Below are 16576 nucleotides of genomic sequence, written 5' to 3'. Positions count from 1 at the left end.
ACAGGAACAGGCTGGCTGGAATGCTAACAAAGAATAGCTCAAATGGTTGAGCTTCCACTGTGTGCTGGGCACAGTGAAGCAGTGCCTGTAATCTTCATTTAACCCTCATGAGTAAGATAGGGACTACTGTTCTCCTCATTGTTTAGGAGAGGGGTCCGAGAGCACTTGCTACAGAACTTCACCCTTGTGCCTTCTTCCAGTAACCATCTGCGGAGAATTTTGTGGCATATTGGTGATGATTATGTGTCAAGTTTCAGGGTAAGGAGGAGATTCATTCTCATTGTTCAGCCTTAATGTCAAAGTTCTATGTTCTTTATGATTGATTGAACTTCACCCAGTTCTACACTTAAAAAAACCAACTGGTCATTCTCTCTATTGTGCAGTCCTTGTTTAAGAAAATCATTTAGGAGGGGCATCTGGGTGGCTCAGTTGGTTAAGCATCTGCCTTCAGCTCAAGTCATGATCTTAGGGTCCTGGGATCAAACCCCACATCGGGCTCCCTGCTCAGCAGAGAGTCTGCTTCTCCTTTTCCCTCTGCCTACCCTCCACTCATATGCTTTCTCTTTCTCTCAAATCTTTTTTTTTGTTTTTTTTTTAAAGAATCATCTAGGGATCATTTGAGTCATTTAGTAGTAGTATTATCATGTCTGCATTTTTCCAGAAAACGTAATTCATTTAGCTATTTTAAAGGAAACCTATAGGAGTTTAGTGAGTATATTTCATAAAAACATAATAACAGCATAGATTTGCATACATCCTTATATCGTTCCATATTTCTCCACTTCTTTCTTTTCAAGGACATTTTATTTTTTATTTTTTTTTAGGATTTTATTTATTCATGAGAGACACACACACAGAGAGGCAGAGACACAGGCACAGGGAGAAGCAGGCTCCATGCAGGGAGCCCGATGTGGGACTCGATCCTGGATCTCCAGGATCACGCCCTTGGCTGAATGCGGCGCCAAACCGCTGAGCCACCTGGGCTGCCCTAAAGGACATTTTAGTATCTATATGCATTTTTAAAAAATTTATTTTGATACCTGGATGTCTATGCCTTCATCCTAGTAAGTCGGCTATTGAACATAAAAGGCATTTCCAGCCCTGCCTCCTTCAAAAGTATAAATTATGACATCATCCTTGAAAAAGAGACATGTTGAAAGTAGTGAATGGGATTGTAATAGTGACGTTTTCTTACCATTGAAACTAAAATTTAAACCAGTTCAAATAGCATTTGAGAAATGGATTAGATCAGTGGTTCTGAAAGTGAGGTCCCCAAACCACATAGCATTAGCATCACCTGGGAATTTGTTAGAACTGCAGATTCCCAGACCTTACCAGCCCTACTGATTCAGAAATTCTGGAAGTGGGGCCCGGCAATTTGTTTTTCACAGGCTTTCTGAGGGATTCTTCTGATGTATGCTAAAGCTTGAGAATCACTGGATTTGTGTTTGTCCCCAAAAATCTCAAAAGAGTTATTAAGGTATGGAGAGAAATGGTATCTTTGGAGTTGAAGTGACCCATTTCTGCTCTTATCAAAGACAGAATATGGAATTAATGGCCACCGAAGGGTCTCTATAACCCTTGATTCCCCTGAGGTTAGCTCCTCCCTAGGCATTTGTTTCTAAAATAAATATCCAAAGCTCAAGTGATAGCCAAAGAAATAGAACTCAGTAACCAAAAGAGATTAAAAGCAATTCAGATCTTTACTGGAGATTAGGAGAGTGTCAAAAGATTGAATTCTAACCTGTAGCTCTTTGCCTATTCCTCTGGCTCCCAATGTTACACACACATATACTATACCTTCCAGGAGTCTCTTGAAACTCTTCCTGTGTTCAGCTCCCAAGCAGAATTGTACCCAGAGGCAGCCTTAACAAGGTTCTGACTCCCATGTCCTCCTCTTACTTCCTTCTCTCTTTTGTTCCCTCATACAGGTTTGCCTCCCTTTCCAGTGTCTATTAATCAAAGCTGATTCACTTCTTACAATCCTGAAACCCTTTTTACCTACATTCTCTATCTATAACAAAAGCCCAAGAACTGATCCAGCATATCGGATGGGCAGATGGAGGAAGCCAATTGGATAAAGACAGTTCTTTTCTGGTGGAGGAAACGGACCAAACCTCCCCATCTCTCTCTCTCTCTCTCTCTCTCTCTCTCTGCAAGTAGAGGGTTGAATTGGGCCTCTGAGAGCTCTTCCACCCTGAATTCCATGATTTGGGATCTTGAAATTTATTTTATTAATTATTTAATTTATTAAATTTACTTTTTGGGGATTTTTTTTCTTTTGGGGGATTTTTTTGTGCATTGTGCACTGATATGATTAAACCCTGATTGTAACAGTGTAAGGGTTGATTTATTATTCTCAGAATCCTTTAATGGATATGAATTTCATTTTGGAGAAAAATCAGGTTGCAGGACAAGAATCTTTAGAAGATCTGTCAACTGTTGGTGCTGTTGATTTTCATTACAGTCCACTGCATTAAAGCAGTCATCCTGAAATATGGACAGATGCCGACAGGACCTACTGAGAATTGAGATTTAGTTCCACATTGAAAGAAATTTAAATAGAAAGTTTAGTAACCCTATAGGATTGTAATTGTTTTTAAGATTTTATTTTTTTTAAAGTTTATTTATTTATTCATGAGAGACAGAGATAGAGGCAGAGACACAGGCAGAGAGAGAAGCAGGCTCCTGCAGGGAGCCCGATGTGGGACTCGATCCCGGGACCCCGGGACCACGACCTGAGCCGAAGTCAGACGCTCAACCACTGAGCCACCCAGGTGCCCTGTTTTTGAGATTTTATTTTTTTTTTTTTTTTTTTTTTTTTTTTTGTTTTTGAGATTTTAATTGAAAAACATAAGAGAGGAATATGTGATGCTTTCTGGACAAAAACAATACCCTCATGCAAAGATGAAAAAGGTTCTAGATTCTGTCAATTGATTTTCAGTTTACTGGTAGGATTGAAGTTCAATGAGATTTCAGGCTTTATTATTTTCTAGCATATTTTTGCATATACCATTACCCCTCTGGAATTTTCACCTTCCTCCCCTTCATTGATCTGAATATGATTCTGTAGCAGAGTGTAGGAAAAATCACAGTGGAATAAGGATCAGAGAGAAATGAGAATCCTCCCACTTAGTATGACATTGGGTGGGTCACGACTTTTTGAGTTTCAATTTCTTTAATCTCAAAATATAGCCCCCCTAAAAATAATAGCCACTAACATTTAATGAGCTTTTATTTTTATCATAATGGAAAATTCTTCACATATATCATCACTTCATGTAATCATAATTGTGAATCGTAACACATTTATAATTTATTATTTTTTCATCACCTCTCCCATCTTTTGAACAAACAGTAGCAGATATATTTCCTTTTCTTTCAGCTTACAAATATTCACTTTTGTTCCCCAGTTTTATAAAATATAACAAAGATCTTGAAATTGTGTGGCAGATATTTTTCAGGGATTATATGTATATGTATGATTTTTACATACTCAGATGAACCACATGCATTCTCATTGTATGAAAAATGCTTTATTGGAACCAAATATACCATTTGGATAATTGAGAGGAAAAAGTCAAAGCAGTAACTTGGGAGACTTGGACGAAGGCCACAGATGAGATTTTAAATGTTATTGTGGAGCCCTCCATATGATGGTTTTTTTTCTTTCTATTATTGCAATATAATTCACATAACATGTTACCATTTTGAAGTGTAAACTTTGGTAGGGTTTAGTACATTGACAGTGTTGTACAACCATTGTTTACTATTTAATACCAGAACATTTCCATTATCCCTAAAAGAAATCCTGTATCCATTAACAGCCCATCATCCCCTTCATTCCTTTTTTTTATGACCAAATAACATTTCATTATATGAACATACCATGTTTTATTTATCCATTTAGTAGTTGATGGACATTTGAGTTCTTTCCACTTTGTGGCTATTCTGAATGATGCTGCTATGAACATTCATATGCAGGTACACCTCCTCTTTTATACCCATCAGCACTTTATTGAGGGGTATGCTCCCTAAGAATTAAGAGTGAGGGGAAATGTATATGAGCTGGGGAAGGAAGGAGAGAAAATAAAAGATGATGCATCATCAAGCTGACTATGGCATTGCAATCAAATGCAGCTGGTAGTGCTTGGACCCTCAGGCCATGTCCAGAGAGGTTAGGAATCCCCAGTGACTCAGTAGAATCCCAGTTCACTAATAAAAGAAGAGCAAGCAATTCATCCATTGTTACCTTCCTGTCTCAGAGTGCTTGTCACAGGGCCTTAACCCCTGTGTCCTCTGGGTCATGTTTCCTGGCATCTGCAGGACTGGCCTTGTCAATGTCAAGGTGCTACCATTGCTCCTTTTTACCTGATGTCACGTATGGGGGCTCCTCTGTTGGAGGCAGTGGCAGGAGCAGCTTCCAGGGCGTGGTGAGTGAGAAGCTACTTGAGCCATCACTAGAACAATTGTGGCTAAGGAGCATGACAGGTGGCTGAGGTCCAGGGTTGGTGAGCCCATGAGTCTGAGCAGTTTAGGGTGGTGCATAATCTGGGTCCCTTATGCTGAGTGATCCAAAATTGTTGCTTGTTTGCCTTTGGTTGATTGGTGGACTGGTTTTCTGGTTACATTGCTGTGTAACAAACTACACCAAGACTGAACAGTTTATAATGTTGCCTTCTTTCTCAGGATTCTTTGTGTTGCCTTGGGGTTGATGGAGTGGTTCTAAATTGAGATCTTTACTGAAGGGCAGCTGGAGGGCCAAGATGGCACACTCAGAGGCAGATAGTTGGTGATAGCTGTTGGTTCTGCTGGTTGGAACACTTTCCTGAGACCCACTGTTTGACTTGGCCTTCTCATAGCATAGTGATGTGTTACAAGATGGTGAGTCCCTAGAGCTAGCATTCCATATCCCTTTTAAGTATAGGAAACTGAGGCTTTTAAAGTTTAAATAAGTGGGTCAGGTCATACAGAGGCCACAGGAGTGATGCCTTTGCTCTGATGCTTGTCATAGGATCACAAGAAACAAGGAAATGTGTCTCTTAATATCCTTTCTGGGCCTGGCATACAGTAGGTGCCTGTGAATTCAGCATTTATTAAGTGCTTATCATAGTACAGAATACTGTACTAGGCCCTTGGGGCTACAGGAAGAAATGGGACATGGGTATTTCCCTTAAGAAGCTTATTTTGGGTTTGTTTGATGGCTCAGTCAATAGAGCATGCAACTCTAGATCTCAGAGTTTTAGGTTCAAGCCCCACATTGGGTATAGAGTGTACTTAAAAATAAAACCTTGGGCAGCCCAGGTGGCTCAGCGGTTTAGCACTGCCTTTGGCCCAGGGAGTGATCCTGGAGACCCGGGATCGAGTCCCACGTCGGGCTCCCTGCATGGAGCCTGCTTCTTTTTCTGCCTGTGTCTCTGCCTCTCTCTCTCTCTCTCTCTCTCTCTCTCTCCTTTCTCTGTGTCTCTCATGAATAAATAAAATCTTTTAAAAATAAATAAATAAATAAAATCTTCAAAAAAAAAAAAGAAAGGAAGAAAAAAGAAGCTTATATCCTGATCGATGGACTGGAATAGGTAACAGTGTGGAGGGTGGAGCTTCCTGTGCTTGAGGACCATGAATGAGAGAGGGACCCCAATTCAAATTAAAGAGGGAAAAGGGCTGAGAGAGGCAGAGCACTGATAGAATTTAGAGGAAAGATTTATTTTAGCCTTGTGGGGGAACATTGGGGGCAGTGGGAAAAACTGCTTTCCTTTCTTTATCTTGGTACTCCTTGCCGAACTCCAGCAGCATAACAGGTACAAAGATGCTTCAAAATGTTACTTGTTTTTATAGACATTACTGATAAAAGGTTTAAATGCTCTACACATGGGGAGGTTTCGGTCAATGGGACATAATATTCATGGCCTATTCATTCAGTAAGTGTTTGAGTACCATGTGCAAGGTGCTGGGGATTGAGAGATAAGAGTTTAGAGGGCAAGGGGCGAATGAATAGGCAGGCCCAGGCCATATAGCATGTGGGGCAGTAACAACCGTAGCAAAGGGAACTGCTGTGTGTGGGGATCATCTCTTTGCAGGCAGATGGTCGATCATCTCTTTACATTCCCTCCATTCCACTTTGTGACCCCCACATTCTCCTGGGCTCCAGACATCCACAGAGGAGCCACGGGCAAGGCCTTGCAGTGTAGAATGAGCATAGTCTAGAACAACAGTTCTCAAGATGTGGGCCCTGAACCAACAGCATCAGCCTCACCTGGGAACTTGTTAGAAAGGCAGATTCTCTGCATTTGTATCTTTGGGGTAAATCCCCAACAGTGCAATTGCTGGGTTGTAGGGCAGGTCTATTTTTAACTGTTTGAGGAACCTCCACACAGTTTTCCAGAGCGGCTGCACCAGTTCACATTCCCACCAACAGTGTAAGAGGGTTCCCTTTTCTCCGCATTCTCTCCAACATTTGTTGTTTCCTGCCTTGCTAATTTTCCCCATTCTCACTGGTGTGAGGTGGTATCTCATTGTGGTTTTGATTTGTATTTCCCTGATGGCAAGTGATGCAGAGCATTTTCTCATATGCATGTTGGCCATGTCTATGTCTTCCTCTGTGAGATTTCTGTTCATGTCTTTTGCCCATTTCATGATTGGATTGTTTGTTTCTTTGGTGTTGAGTTTAATAAGTTCTTTATAGATCTTGGAAACTAGCCCTTTATCTGATATGTCATTTGCAAATATCTTCTCCCATTCTGTAGGTTGTCTTTGAGTTTTGTTGACTGTATCCTTTGCTGTGCAAAAGCTTCTTATCTTGATGAAGTCCCAATAGTTCATTTTTGCTTTTGTTTCTTTTGCCTTCGTGGATGTATCTTGCAAGAAGTTACTATGGCCGAGTTCAAAAAGGGTGTTGCCTGTGTTCTTCTCTAGGATTTTGATGGAATCTTGTCTCACATTTAGATCTTTCATCCATTTTGAGTTTATCTTTGTGTATGGTGCAAGAGAGTGGTCTAGTTTCATTCTTCTGCATGTGGATGTCCAATTTTCCCAGCACCATTTATTGAAGAGACTGTCTTTCTTCCAATGGATAGTCTTTCCTCCTTTATCAAATATTAGTTGCCCATAAAGTTCAGGGTCCACTTCTGGATTCTCTATTCTGTTCCACTGATCTATGTGTCTGTTTTTGTGCCAGTACCACACTGTCTTGATGACCACAGCTTTGTAGTACAACCTGAAATCTGACATTGTGATGCCCCCAGATATGGTTTTCTTTTTTAAAATTCCCCTGGCTATTCGGGGTCTTTTCTGATTCCACACAAATCTTAAAATAATTTGTTCTAACTCTCTGAAGAAAGTCCATGGTATTTTGATAGGGATTGCATTAAACGTGTATATTGCCCTGGGTAACATTGACATTTTCACAATATTAATTCTGCCAATCCATGAGCATGGAATATTTTTCCATCTCTTTGTGTCTTCCTCAATTTCTTTCAGAAGTGTTCTATAGTTTTGAGGGTATAGATCCTTTACCTCTTTGGTTAGGTTTATTCCTAGGTATCTTATGCTTTTGGGTGCAATTGTAAATGGGATTGACTCCTTAATTTCTCTTTCTTCAGTCTCATTGTTAGTGTATAGAAATGCCATTGATTTCTGGGCATTGATTTTGTATCCTGCCACGCTACCGAATTGCTGTATGAGTTCTAGCAATCTTGGGGTGGAGACTTTTGGGTTTTCTATGTAGAGTATCATGTCATCGGCGAAGAGGGAGAGTTTGACTTCTTCTTTGCCAATTTGAATGCCTTTAATGTCTTTTTGTTGTCTGATTGCTGAGGCTAGGACTTCCAGTACTATGTTGAACAGCAGTGGTGAGAGTGGACATCCCTGTCTTGTTCCTGATCTTAGGGGAAAGGCTCCCAGTGCTTCCCCATTGAGAATGATATTTGCTGTGGGCTTTTCATAGATGGCTTTTAAGGTGTCGAGGAATGTTCCCTCTATCCCTACACTCTGAAGAGTTTTGATCAGGAATGGATGCTGTATTTTGTCAAATGCTTTCTCTGCATCTAATGAGAGGATCATATGGTTCTTGGTTTTTCTCTTGCTGATATGATGAATCACATTGATTGTTTTACGGGTGTTGAACCAGCCTTGTGTCCCAGGGATAAATCCTACTTGGTCATGGTGAATAATTTTCTTAATGTACTGTTGGATCCTATTGGCCAGTATCTTGTTGAGAATTTTTGCATCCATGTTCATCAGGGATATTGGTCTGTAATTCTCCTTTTTGGTGGGGTCTTTGTCTGGTTTTGGAATTAAGGTGATGCTGGCCTCATAGAACGAATTTGGAAGTACTCCATCTCTTTCTATCTTTCCAAACAGCTTTAGGAGAATAGGTATGGTTTCTTCTTTAAACGTTTGATAAAATTCCCCAGGGAAGCCATCTGGCCCTGGACTCTTGTGCCGGGACACCTGCACCCCGATGTTTATAGCAGCAATGGCCACGATAGCCAAACTGTGGAAGGAGCCTCGGTGTCCAACGAAAGATGAATGGATAGAGAAGATGTGGTTTATGTATACAATGGAATATTACTCAGCTATTAGAAATGACAAATACCCACCATTTGCTTCAGCGTGGATGGAACTGGAGGGTATTATGCTGAGTGAAGTAAGTCAGTCGGTGAAGGACAAACATTATATGTACTCATTCATTTGGGGAATATAAATAATAGTGAAAGGGAATATAAGGGAAGGGAGAAGAAATGTGTGGGAAATATCAGAAAGGGAGACAGAACGTAAAGACTGCTAACTCTGGGAAACGAACTAGGGGTGGTGGAAGGGGAGAAGGGCGGGGGGTGGGAGTGAATGGGTGACGGGCACTGGGGGGTTATTCTGTACGTTAGTAAATTGAACACCAATAAAAAATAAATTAAAAAAAAAGGCAGATTCTCCAGCTCACCCCAGGCCCACTCTGTCACAAGCTCTGGGAGTGCCACCTGATAGTAAGAGTTCACAAGCCCTCCAGGTGGTTCTGATGCATATTCCAGTGGCAGGGGAGTAGTGGGCTAGGACATTTCTCAGTCCTGCTGCATGTTAGAATTACATGGAAGTTTTTAAAGCACTACCATTCTGTTTACACCTAAGATAGTAAGTTAGCCTCTGGGAGGGAAATGCATCTGTCCTTTTAAAAGCTCCCAAGGTGACTCCATTGTGTAGCCATATTTGAGAACCACTGGTCTTCCTGCATTGAGACAGATGACAGCACGAATCACCATGGAGGTGAATACATTCATGCCTTGCCAGTCCACAGAGAGGAGGATGCCCCACTGGGAGGTGGCTGGCAAGCATTGTATTTATTGTTTGATAAGCTCTTCATTTCTAGTTCCCTTTTCTTTTTTATGGACACTGACTCAGTTGCACTGATATGAGTATGTTTGGGAAAGTTACTTTAAAATTCATTTAATACAATTAATTTTTAAAAGTCGAACACAGCTGGCTTCCCCTAAAAACTTTGTATTTTGATAATGGTTATTACCAGTACCATGAATAATTGACTGATATCAGCTCATTAATATTCTAGTGAGAGAGTGCTAAGGCTAATAAAATTCATTTTAAAATTAGTTTTTAAAAATGTATTGCTACAGCCCAAGGATAATGGGAAGTTACTCCAAGCAAGAACACATCAGTGAAGTATGAAATTTTACGGTGTTCTGTTAACATAAAATAGTTGTTTAGCTGCTCAATATCCCTGTTTCATTTTCATTTCCATGGAGTGAGTTGCTCAGGACGAGGCCTCTGTTTCAGTAGTGCACATTACCTGAATGCTATTGTCCTGGGAAGCATTCTTGCATCAGGAATGGCACAGGCATGGCTCTGACATGTATACCCCTTGTCCTTCTCCTGAGTGAGACACCTCCCAGGAAGATACCCTCTGCTCCCTCTGTCTTTGGTTCTTCTCCAGGGCTTCACCCCTTAGCCATATTTTTTAAATTAAACTTTCTTTTTTTTAAAAAAAGATTTTATTTATTCATGAGAGACACAGAGAGACAGAGACACAGGCAAAGGGAGAAATAGGCTCCTTGCAGGGAGCCTGATGCAAGACTCAGTCTCCCAACCTGGGATCATGCACTGAGCCACCCAGGCATCCCTAAATTAAACTTTCTATTTTGAGGTCACTGTAGATTCACATACAGTTATAAGTGATTCTACAGAGAGATCCCATATACCCTTTACCTGGTTTTCCCCAACAATACTAGCTTGCAGCACTATAGTACATTGTCCTAACCAAAGTGGTGACACTGATCTAGTCAAGATAGACAACATTTCCATTACCACAGGATCCCTCATGCTGCCCTTTAATAGCCACCTACTCCTTTCTGCCCCTCTTCCCTATCCTCTGACAAGCACAGATCTATTCTCCATCTCTTCTCATGGGTTCAAAGATAAAATTGAGTCTCTGGTTTAATAAAAAAGAAACAAGTGTACGCATATAGTACGAGGTATTAATGGATAAAGGATGATTTATTGGGTAGGAAAACTAAACATTTTAGAATTTCAGGCCATACAGAGAGAAGGCTACCTGTAGGAACCAAGTTGAGCATTAACCCTTAAGTATACTGGGTCTTTAGAGGAGGTCTCTTGGTATTGTTAATGTTTATATATTATTTACCCTGTGTTAATCATGGTATACCTCAATTCCTCTGACTGTGTTGTACTAGTGGTAATAACTGGTTAAGTCCATGGCCCCTAACAAATAGAGGTGGTCTGGTTTGTGCTCTACTGGGATAAGCCGGGTGCTTCTCAGCAGAGGTTCCTAGAGCGTCATGGAAAGGCACAAGATGGAAGTTGGAGATATGAGTTAATTATTTGGCTTTTCTTCAAATGAATGTTCTAGAAATGATTGAGAGTTCTTGTATTCAGGAGGGGCCAAGCTGTGTGAAAGAACGAGGCCCTACCCCAGCCTTACAACCCGGATTGAACTCTGAGATTTGCTTATCCATATGTGCCCCAGAGCAGCTAAGCGTTACGGAAGGGATCACATGAAGGAGCTGCCAGATTTCTCCTTCAGTGCTGTCCAGTGTGATAGTTGCAAGCCTCATGTGGAGAGTGAGTGTCTGAAATGTGACCAGTGTGGTGAGGAACTGAACTTTTAATTGCATTTAATTTTTTAAGTTTATTTAAGGAATCTAAATACCCAGTGTGGGACTTGAACTCATAACCCTGAGATCAAGAGTCACATGTTCTTCCGACTGAGCCAGCCAGGCTCCCCTAATTGCATTTAATTTTGATTATCTTAAGGTGAAGTAGCCGCACATGGCTTGCAACTCTGTGTGACATTACAGAGACTCCAGGTTACCCATATTGGAATGTTTGAGTCACTTCACCCTCTTCATTGAAGCCAAAGCAGAATTGCTTTTCATGGCTGTCCCCAAGATTCTCTGGCTAACCGTGTTTCCCATCTAGCATCAGCCTCTCTAAAACATTTCCAAACCATCAGTTTGAAGAGGAAGCAAATAATTACCCTGCCTGGACATTGGCCAGATCTGCACCCAGCCAGCCAGTGCTTGGCTTACAGTAGTGCTTATTTGATACCTCTCTAATGAACTAGACTTAGACCTTTCCAAATTTGCAGACTTATTCCAGAGACAAAGATGGGATTTGTTCCTTGTGTGTGATACTGGGTGACAGATTTCATTCATAGGCACTAAGGTCAAGCTGTTACATTTCTTCCTTTGCAAGAGAACAGTAGTTAAGAGTGTGGGTTCTAGAGTTAGGTTCTTGGATTAGGATCTGGCTTTTCCACTTTCTGATGGTGTGACCTCAGACAAGTTAATTAACCTCTTTGTGCTTCCCTTTCTACAACTATGAGGATTGAAATAGTACCTGCATCATAAGGTGACTGACCCAAAGAAATACAAGAAGTGCCTTTGATCCACAGTAACTGGGTCACCTCCTATTATGATGAAGCACGTGATGATGACTTTTTTTTTAATTTTTTTTTTTTTTGTGATGAAGACTGAGCACGGTAATGAAGATTTTCTGGAAAGGAAATGATTTGTAGTTGTGACTCTTACAAGTGCCCACAAGGGGGCAGCCTAAAATAATGCATATCCCTGGAACAGAGCAACTTGTTTTTGTAAAGCATCTGGGTAATGTGGCCAGTTCCAAATGTGCTTGGCCCTTTTCCTTGTTTTTCTCTTCTATTTGAAGAACACTTTTAGTGTTTCTCAGACTGTACCTCAGATACAGGGCTGGCTCATTAACATCTGAAGGGTGACATGGGCAATACAGAGTAAGGTTCAGGTCCTGCTGGGAGGGACGGGTTGATATGGGTGCTGACACAAGCAAGCATCTGTCCAGAGGTGCTGAGCTTCACTTTGTAACTTCTCACACAGAATAAATTCTTATTAATCAAATTCTTTTTTTAATTTGATTTATTTATTCATGAAAGACAGAGACAGAGAGACAGAGGGAGACAGAGAGAGGCAGAGACACAGGGAGAGGGAGAAGCAGGCTCCATGCAGGGAACCTGATGTGGGACTCCATCCCAGCTCTCCAGGATCACACCCTGGGCTGAAGGCAATGCTAAACCACTGAGCCACTGAGGCTGCCCATTATTAATCAAATTCTTGATTGATGTAGACACTAGAGCCTGAAAGCGTTTAGAAAAAAGAGAAACTTGGTTTTTCTCTCTCTTGTCTTGTAGGCAAGACTACATGCTTGCCTTTGAGCATTGTGTGTTCACCTCAGGGGCACTGTTGAGTGGTACCCCAAGCTGGGGTGACCCAAACATAGATAAGCCACCCTTGCCTCAGTAGCCTCTCCATCCTCCCAGGGATACTGAATCAGAGAACTCTGTAACCAAGCAGAATGGAATTAGGGTTCTGCCAACTGTGAGGGAGAATAGCATCATGGGGTCCGGGGCACTGTGAGATCCTGAAGGTAGGTGGGATTTAAATAGCTGTGGGGATGTGGGAGAAGGGTATTTTGAGCTGGAAGGTGTGTGGAAGAAAGAGGCAGTGCTGATGTCAAGTTGGTTGGGAAGAGAGTTTGGGATCAAACTGTGAGGAGTCAGCAATGATGAGCTTAGAAGTTGGGCCTTCAAATTCTTGATGATGTTCATGTTGTTGGTAGCATGATGATCAAGAGCTAACTAAAAACAAACACGAGTAATGGCATTTATAGTCCAGGTTGATTTTCTAGCACTTTAGTCTTGAGCTTTAATATACCTGATATATAATCCAGGCTGCATAATCAGATGCCCATGGGGAGTTGTGACAATCCAGTGTTTATCACATCCATCTCTGTATTCCTGCTGCCTATATTGAGTCCAAGCCTCTAGTCTCTCTCCTGGATAGTCACAGGAACTTCCCCAAAAGGGGTGTAGGTAATTGTGGCAGCAAGGCACACAATGAGGTCAGCATATGATACTACCAAAAAGAGGGCCTGGGCCTATGAAAGTGAGTCTGGTTGTATTAACACAGAAGCTGATTTCTCCAAGATGTTGTGCCTAAATATTATATAAGTAATGCTCATGAATGATTGATTGTGACTGAGTGTAGTAAATTATTTCTAGTCCTAAAATGACCATGAATATCATTTGATCTTTGACTCAGAAAGCCCTTTATGGTCCTGTAGAAGATGGGTAGAGATGTGGAGCTTCTGGGATGTTTCCTGGACATTTTGTGGGGGAGGAACTGCCATCTGTTCCTTTTATTTTTATAGATATTTACATGACAAACAGGAGTACATTTTATTTCTTCTTTTTGATTCTAAAATACTAAGATTGACATTGGAGCAAATTTAGCAGAACCAAAATCAAACTTGAGTGTTTATATTTCTCAGTGTTTACCAAGGAACTTGTATGTGTCCCTCAGCATTTGGCTCCCTTCGGAAAGTAGAATGTTCACTATCAGTTTAATAATTGTGTCCACTTTTGTGCTTCTCTTCTCCCTTGGGATCCAGGCTTGGGGAGGCTTGATGGGCTTTTCTGCACACTACCAAGCCTCCCTGGCACTTGCTGTATTTTCTGACCCCCTCCAGGGCCAATCCTGGGCACAGAGGACTAGGGAAAGACTGTGGTTCTCCAGGATTGGCATTGGGACCACTACAGCACAGCTTGGTGGGTGAATGTGAAAGCTATGGCTACTACCCCTCAGCTCTCAGGGCCTGGCCGTGTGTGTGTGTGTGTGTGTTAGGGAATAATGTATTGGGCCTCCGTGGATTAAGTGATGGTGATAGATGATGTATATGTGTGGCCAGACCCCCAGGGTGCAGGACCAATGGCCCCTGGCACTCAGCAGATAGGGACAGAGGGAAGAATTAATTCATCTTGTTTTTATTTTTTGTAGGCATGGATGGATTTTTAAGATCTGATGAGAGACAGAGACTAGCTAAAGAAAGACGAGAAGAAAGAGAAAAATGTCTTGGTAAGTTGTGCCCTTTGGCTGTTTAGGTTCAAGGGAATAAAAATATGGTGGTGTATTTTCTGAAGATCCTTAGAAATTGATGGGTGAATGGGAAGAGAGGTAGAACAGTTGCTAGATGAACATGAGCCCTAGAGAGCGAATCCACTCTTCGGCTGGCATGTTCACAATTGTTATTTATTTCTCAGAACAGTTCATTTACTCAGTTAGCAAACATTGAACCTCTGCTGTGTTCTAGACACTCTGCCGGAGACTGTGGGTAGGTGGTGAGGAACAAGAAACAGTCACTGCCCCCACCTCCTCAAGCATCTACTATGTGCACTCACTCAGGCTCTTTCCAGGGCATCTAGAAGGGCCATCCTTAGAACTGAGAAAATTATCAGTTAAGACATTTTCTATATTAGGATGGGAAACCTTGATGAGAGAGGGTGTCTTACCTCTTGCAAACTATAGACAGATAAGTCTGATGTGTTCCCACAGGGTACTGTGAGGTAGGTAAATAGTGAATTAAGACAAGTGAGCTTTCTGGTTCTTCTTGATTGCCTCCTGCTGGTTGGTTCACACATTCTTTCCCCAGGGAACCCTTCCCTGACCCTGCCAGATAGATAGTCCTTAGGAAAGGTCTTGAGGGGAATGTCATGAGTTTACAACCCTTGTATAGCTTAATGTCTTATGCATCGTACATACACAGTTAACATGGTTTTTAGTGGATGTCCCCTTAGAACTAATTTCTCAGCCTAGTGTATGGCTTGGCCACCATGACAGATCTGACTTGGTGATAGCAGCAGGAGCTGTGGCTCCCGTGTACAGGGGCAGTTACTGTGTACTTTCCACGCACAGCCTCATTTAATCTTCACCACACTGTGATTTTGCAGATGCAATGGTCCCCACTTCACAGAAGAGGTAACAAAGGCAGAGAGATGATGTAGTTAGCATGCCCAGAGTCCCCCAGCTAGTGGCAGAGATGCCAGAACCCTTCATCTCAAGCACTGTAGCCTAGAATCTCACCGGGTGCTTTTTGTTTGTTTGTTTGTTTTGGTTTTGGTTTTGGTTTTTTGTCTCTTGCTGCTGCATTTTGGTTAATCCAAACAGTGTGGGGTGCTCTGGTAATGACACTTCTCTTCCACTTTCCTTCCCCCCAGCTGCCCGGGAGCAGCAGATCCTGGAGAAACAGAAAAGAGCTAAGCTCCAGTATGAAAAGCAAATTGAGGAGCGATGGCGGAAACTGGAAGAACAGCGGCAGCGGGAGGACCAGAAGAGGGCTGCTGTGGAAGAGAAGAGGAAGCAGAAGCTCCGGGAGGAGGAGGTAAAGTCCCAGGACCTCTAAGCCATCACAGTGGCTCCCACAGGGCTTGGTGCTCAAGGGCATCCAAGTGTCCTGCCCAGCTCTGGGATACGAGAGAGATTTACTACTGAGCTTTCTCTCTGGTACCTCACCATGCCTTTTCTCAGCAGCAAGACAGCAAGCCCTGGAGTAGGGATGAAGAGATTTACCCATTCAACTCAGGTGTTAATTTGTTCTGTGACCTTGGATAAGCCATTTAGACTGTCTGGGTATTTGCTTGATTTGCTTATCTCTGAAGTGAGGCGTTGAATTTGGCAGTCTCCAAGGCTTCTTCCAGACCTAACCTTCTCTGACTTTGAGACTCAGAGAGGATGATGGATAGGGGCCTGGTAGTGTAGTCTGGGGGTTGTGCTGGGAACCTGTGCCTTTAGGGCAGACATGGGGCTAGGGGAAGGGATGTGAGGGCAGAGGGTAACTTGGTTCTCTTATTCACAGCAAACTGTCTGCCTTCAAATACAAAGATGCTAGTATATGTAAATTTTAATGCAGTTCCTTGCTTTAATCATCCTTTCTCTACAGTTACCTTTTAAAAGAGAAATGGATCATTATTACCACTGCAGAGTCCTTTATTTTTTTTCTTTTCTTTTTTTTTTGCAGAGTCCTTTATTACTAAACTTTGAAAATATATTTAGAAAGCATATTTGGAGAGTAGATTTTCTTAACAAGTGTATTTTAAGGATGTAATCATAGCCTTGTATCAGGTGATGATCATTTTTTATTCATAAGCTATAATGACTCATCATTTAGTATGAACAGTACAGAGGTTAATCACCAGTTCTATAGGATTCAGAGACATTTATATAGGTTTGGTGTCTTTTTAAATCTGTTT

General features: G+C 41.8%; 1 protein-coding gene across 21 annotated transcripts in view; it reads left to right on the top strand.

Annotated features, from left to right (window-relative positions):
- Positions 1-16576, top strand: part of MAP7D2 (MAP7 domain containing 2) — a 108522-nt gene that overhangs the window by 39801 nt on the left and 52145 nt on the right. For 20 of the 21 annotated variants that reach the window (XM_025438240.3, XM_025438226.3, XM_025438222.3 and 17 more), the window contains exons 2-3: positions 14328-14405; positions 15545-15708. In XM_025438240.3, the coding sequence (XP_025294025.1) occupies positions 14328-14405; positions 15545-15708 (242 nt within the window). Of the gene's footprint in view, positions 1-12775; positions 12919-14327; positions 14406-15544; positions 15709-16576 lie in introns of those variants that run through there. The other variant, XM_025438249.2, reaches the window with a different exon arrangement.

This window comes from Canis lupus, chromosome X (genome assembly GCF_003254725.2).
Source record: "Canis lupus dingo isolate Sandy chromosome X, ASM325472v2, whole genome shotgun sequence".
Taxonomy (NCBI): domain Eukaryota; kingdom Metazoa; phylum Chordata; class Mammalia; order Carnivora; family Canidae; genus Canis; species Canis lupus.
Note: the sequence above shows the minus strand (reverse complement) of the source record. Positions and strands in the feature narration are given on the sequence as shown.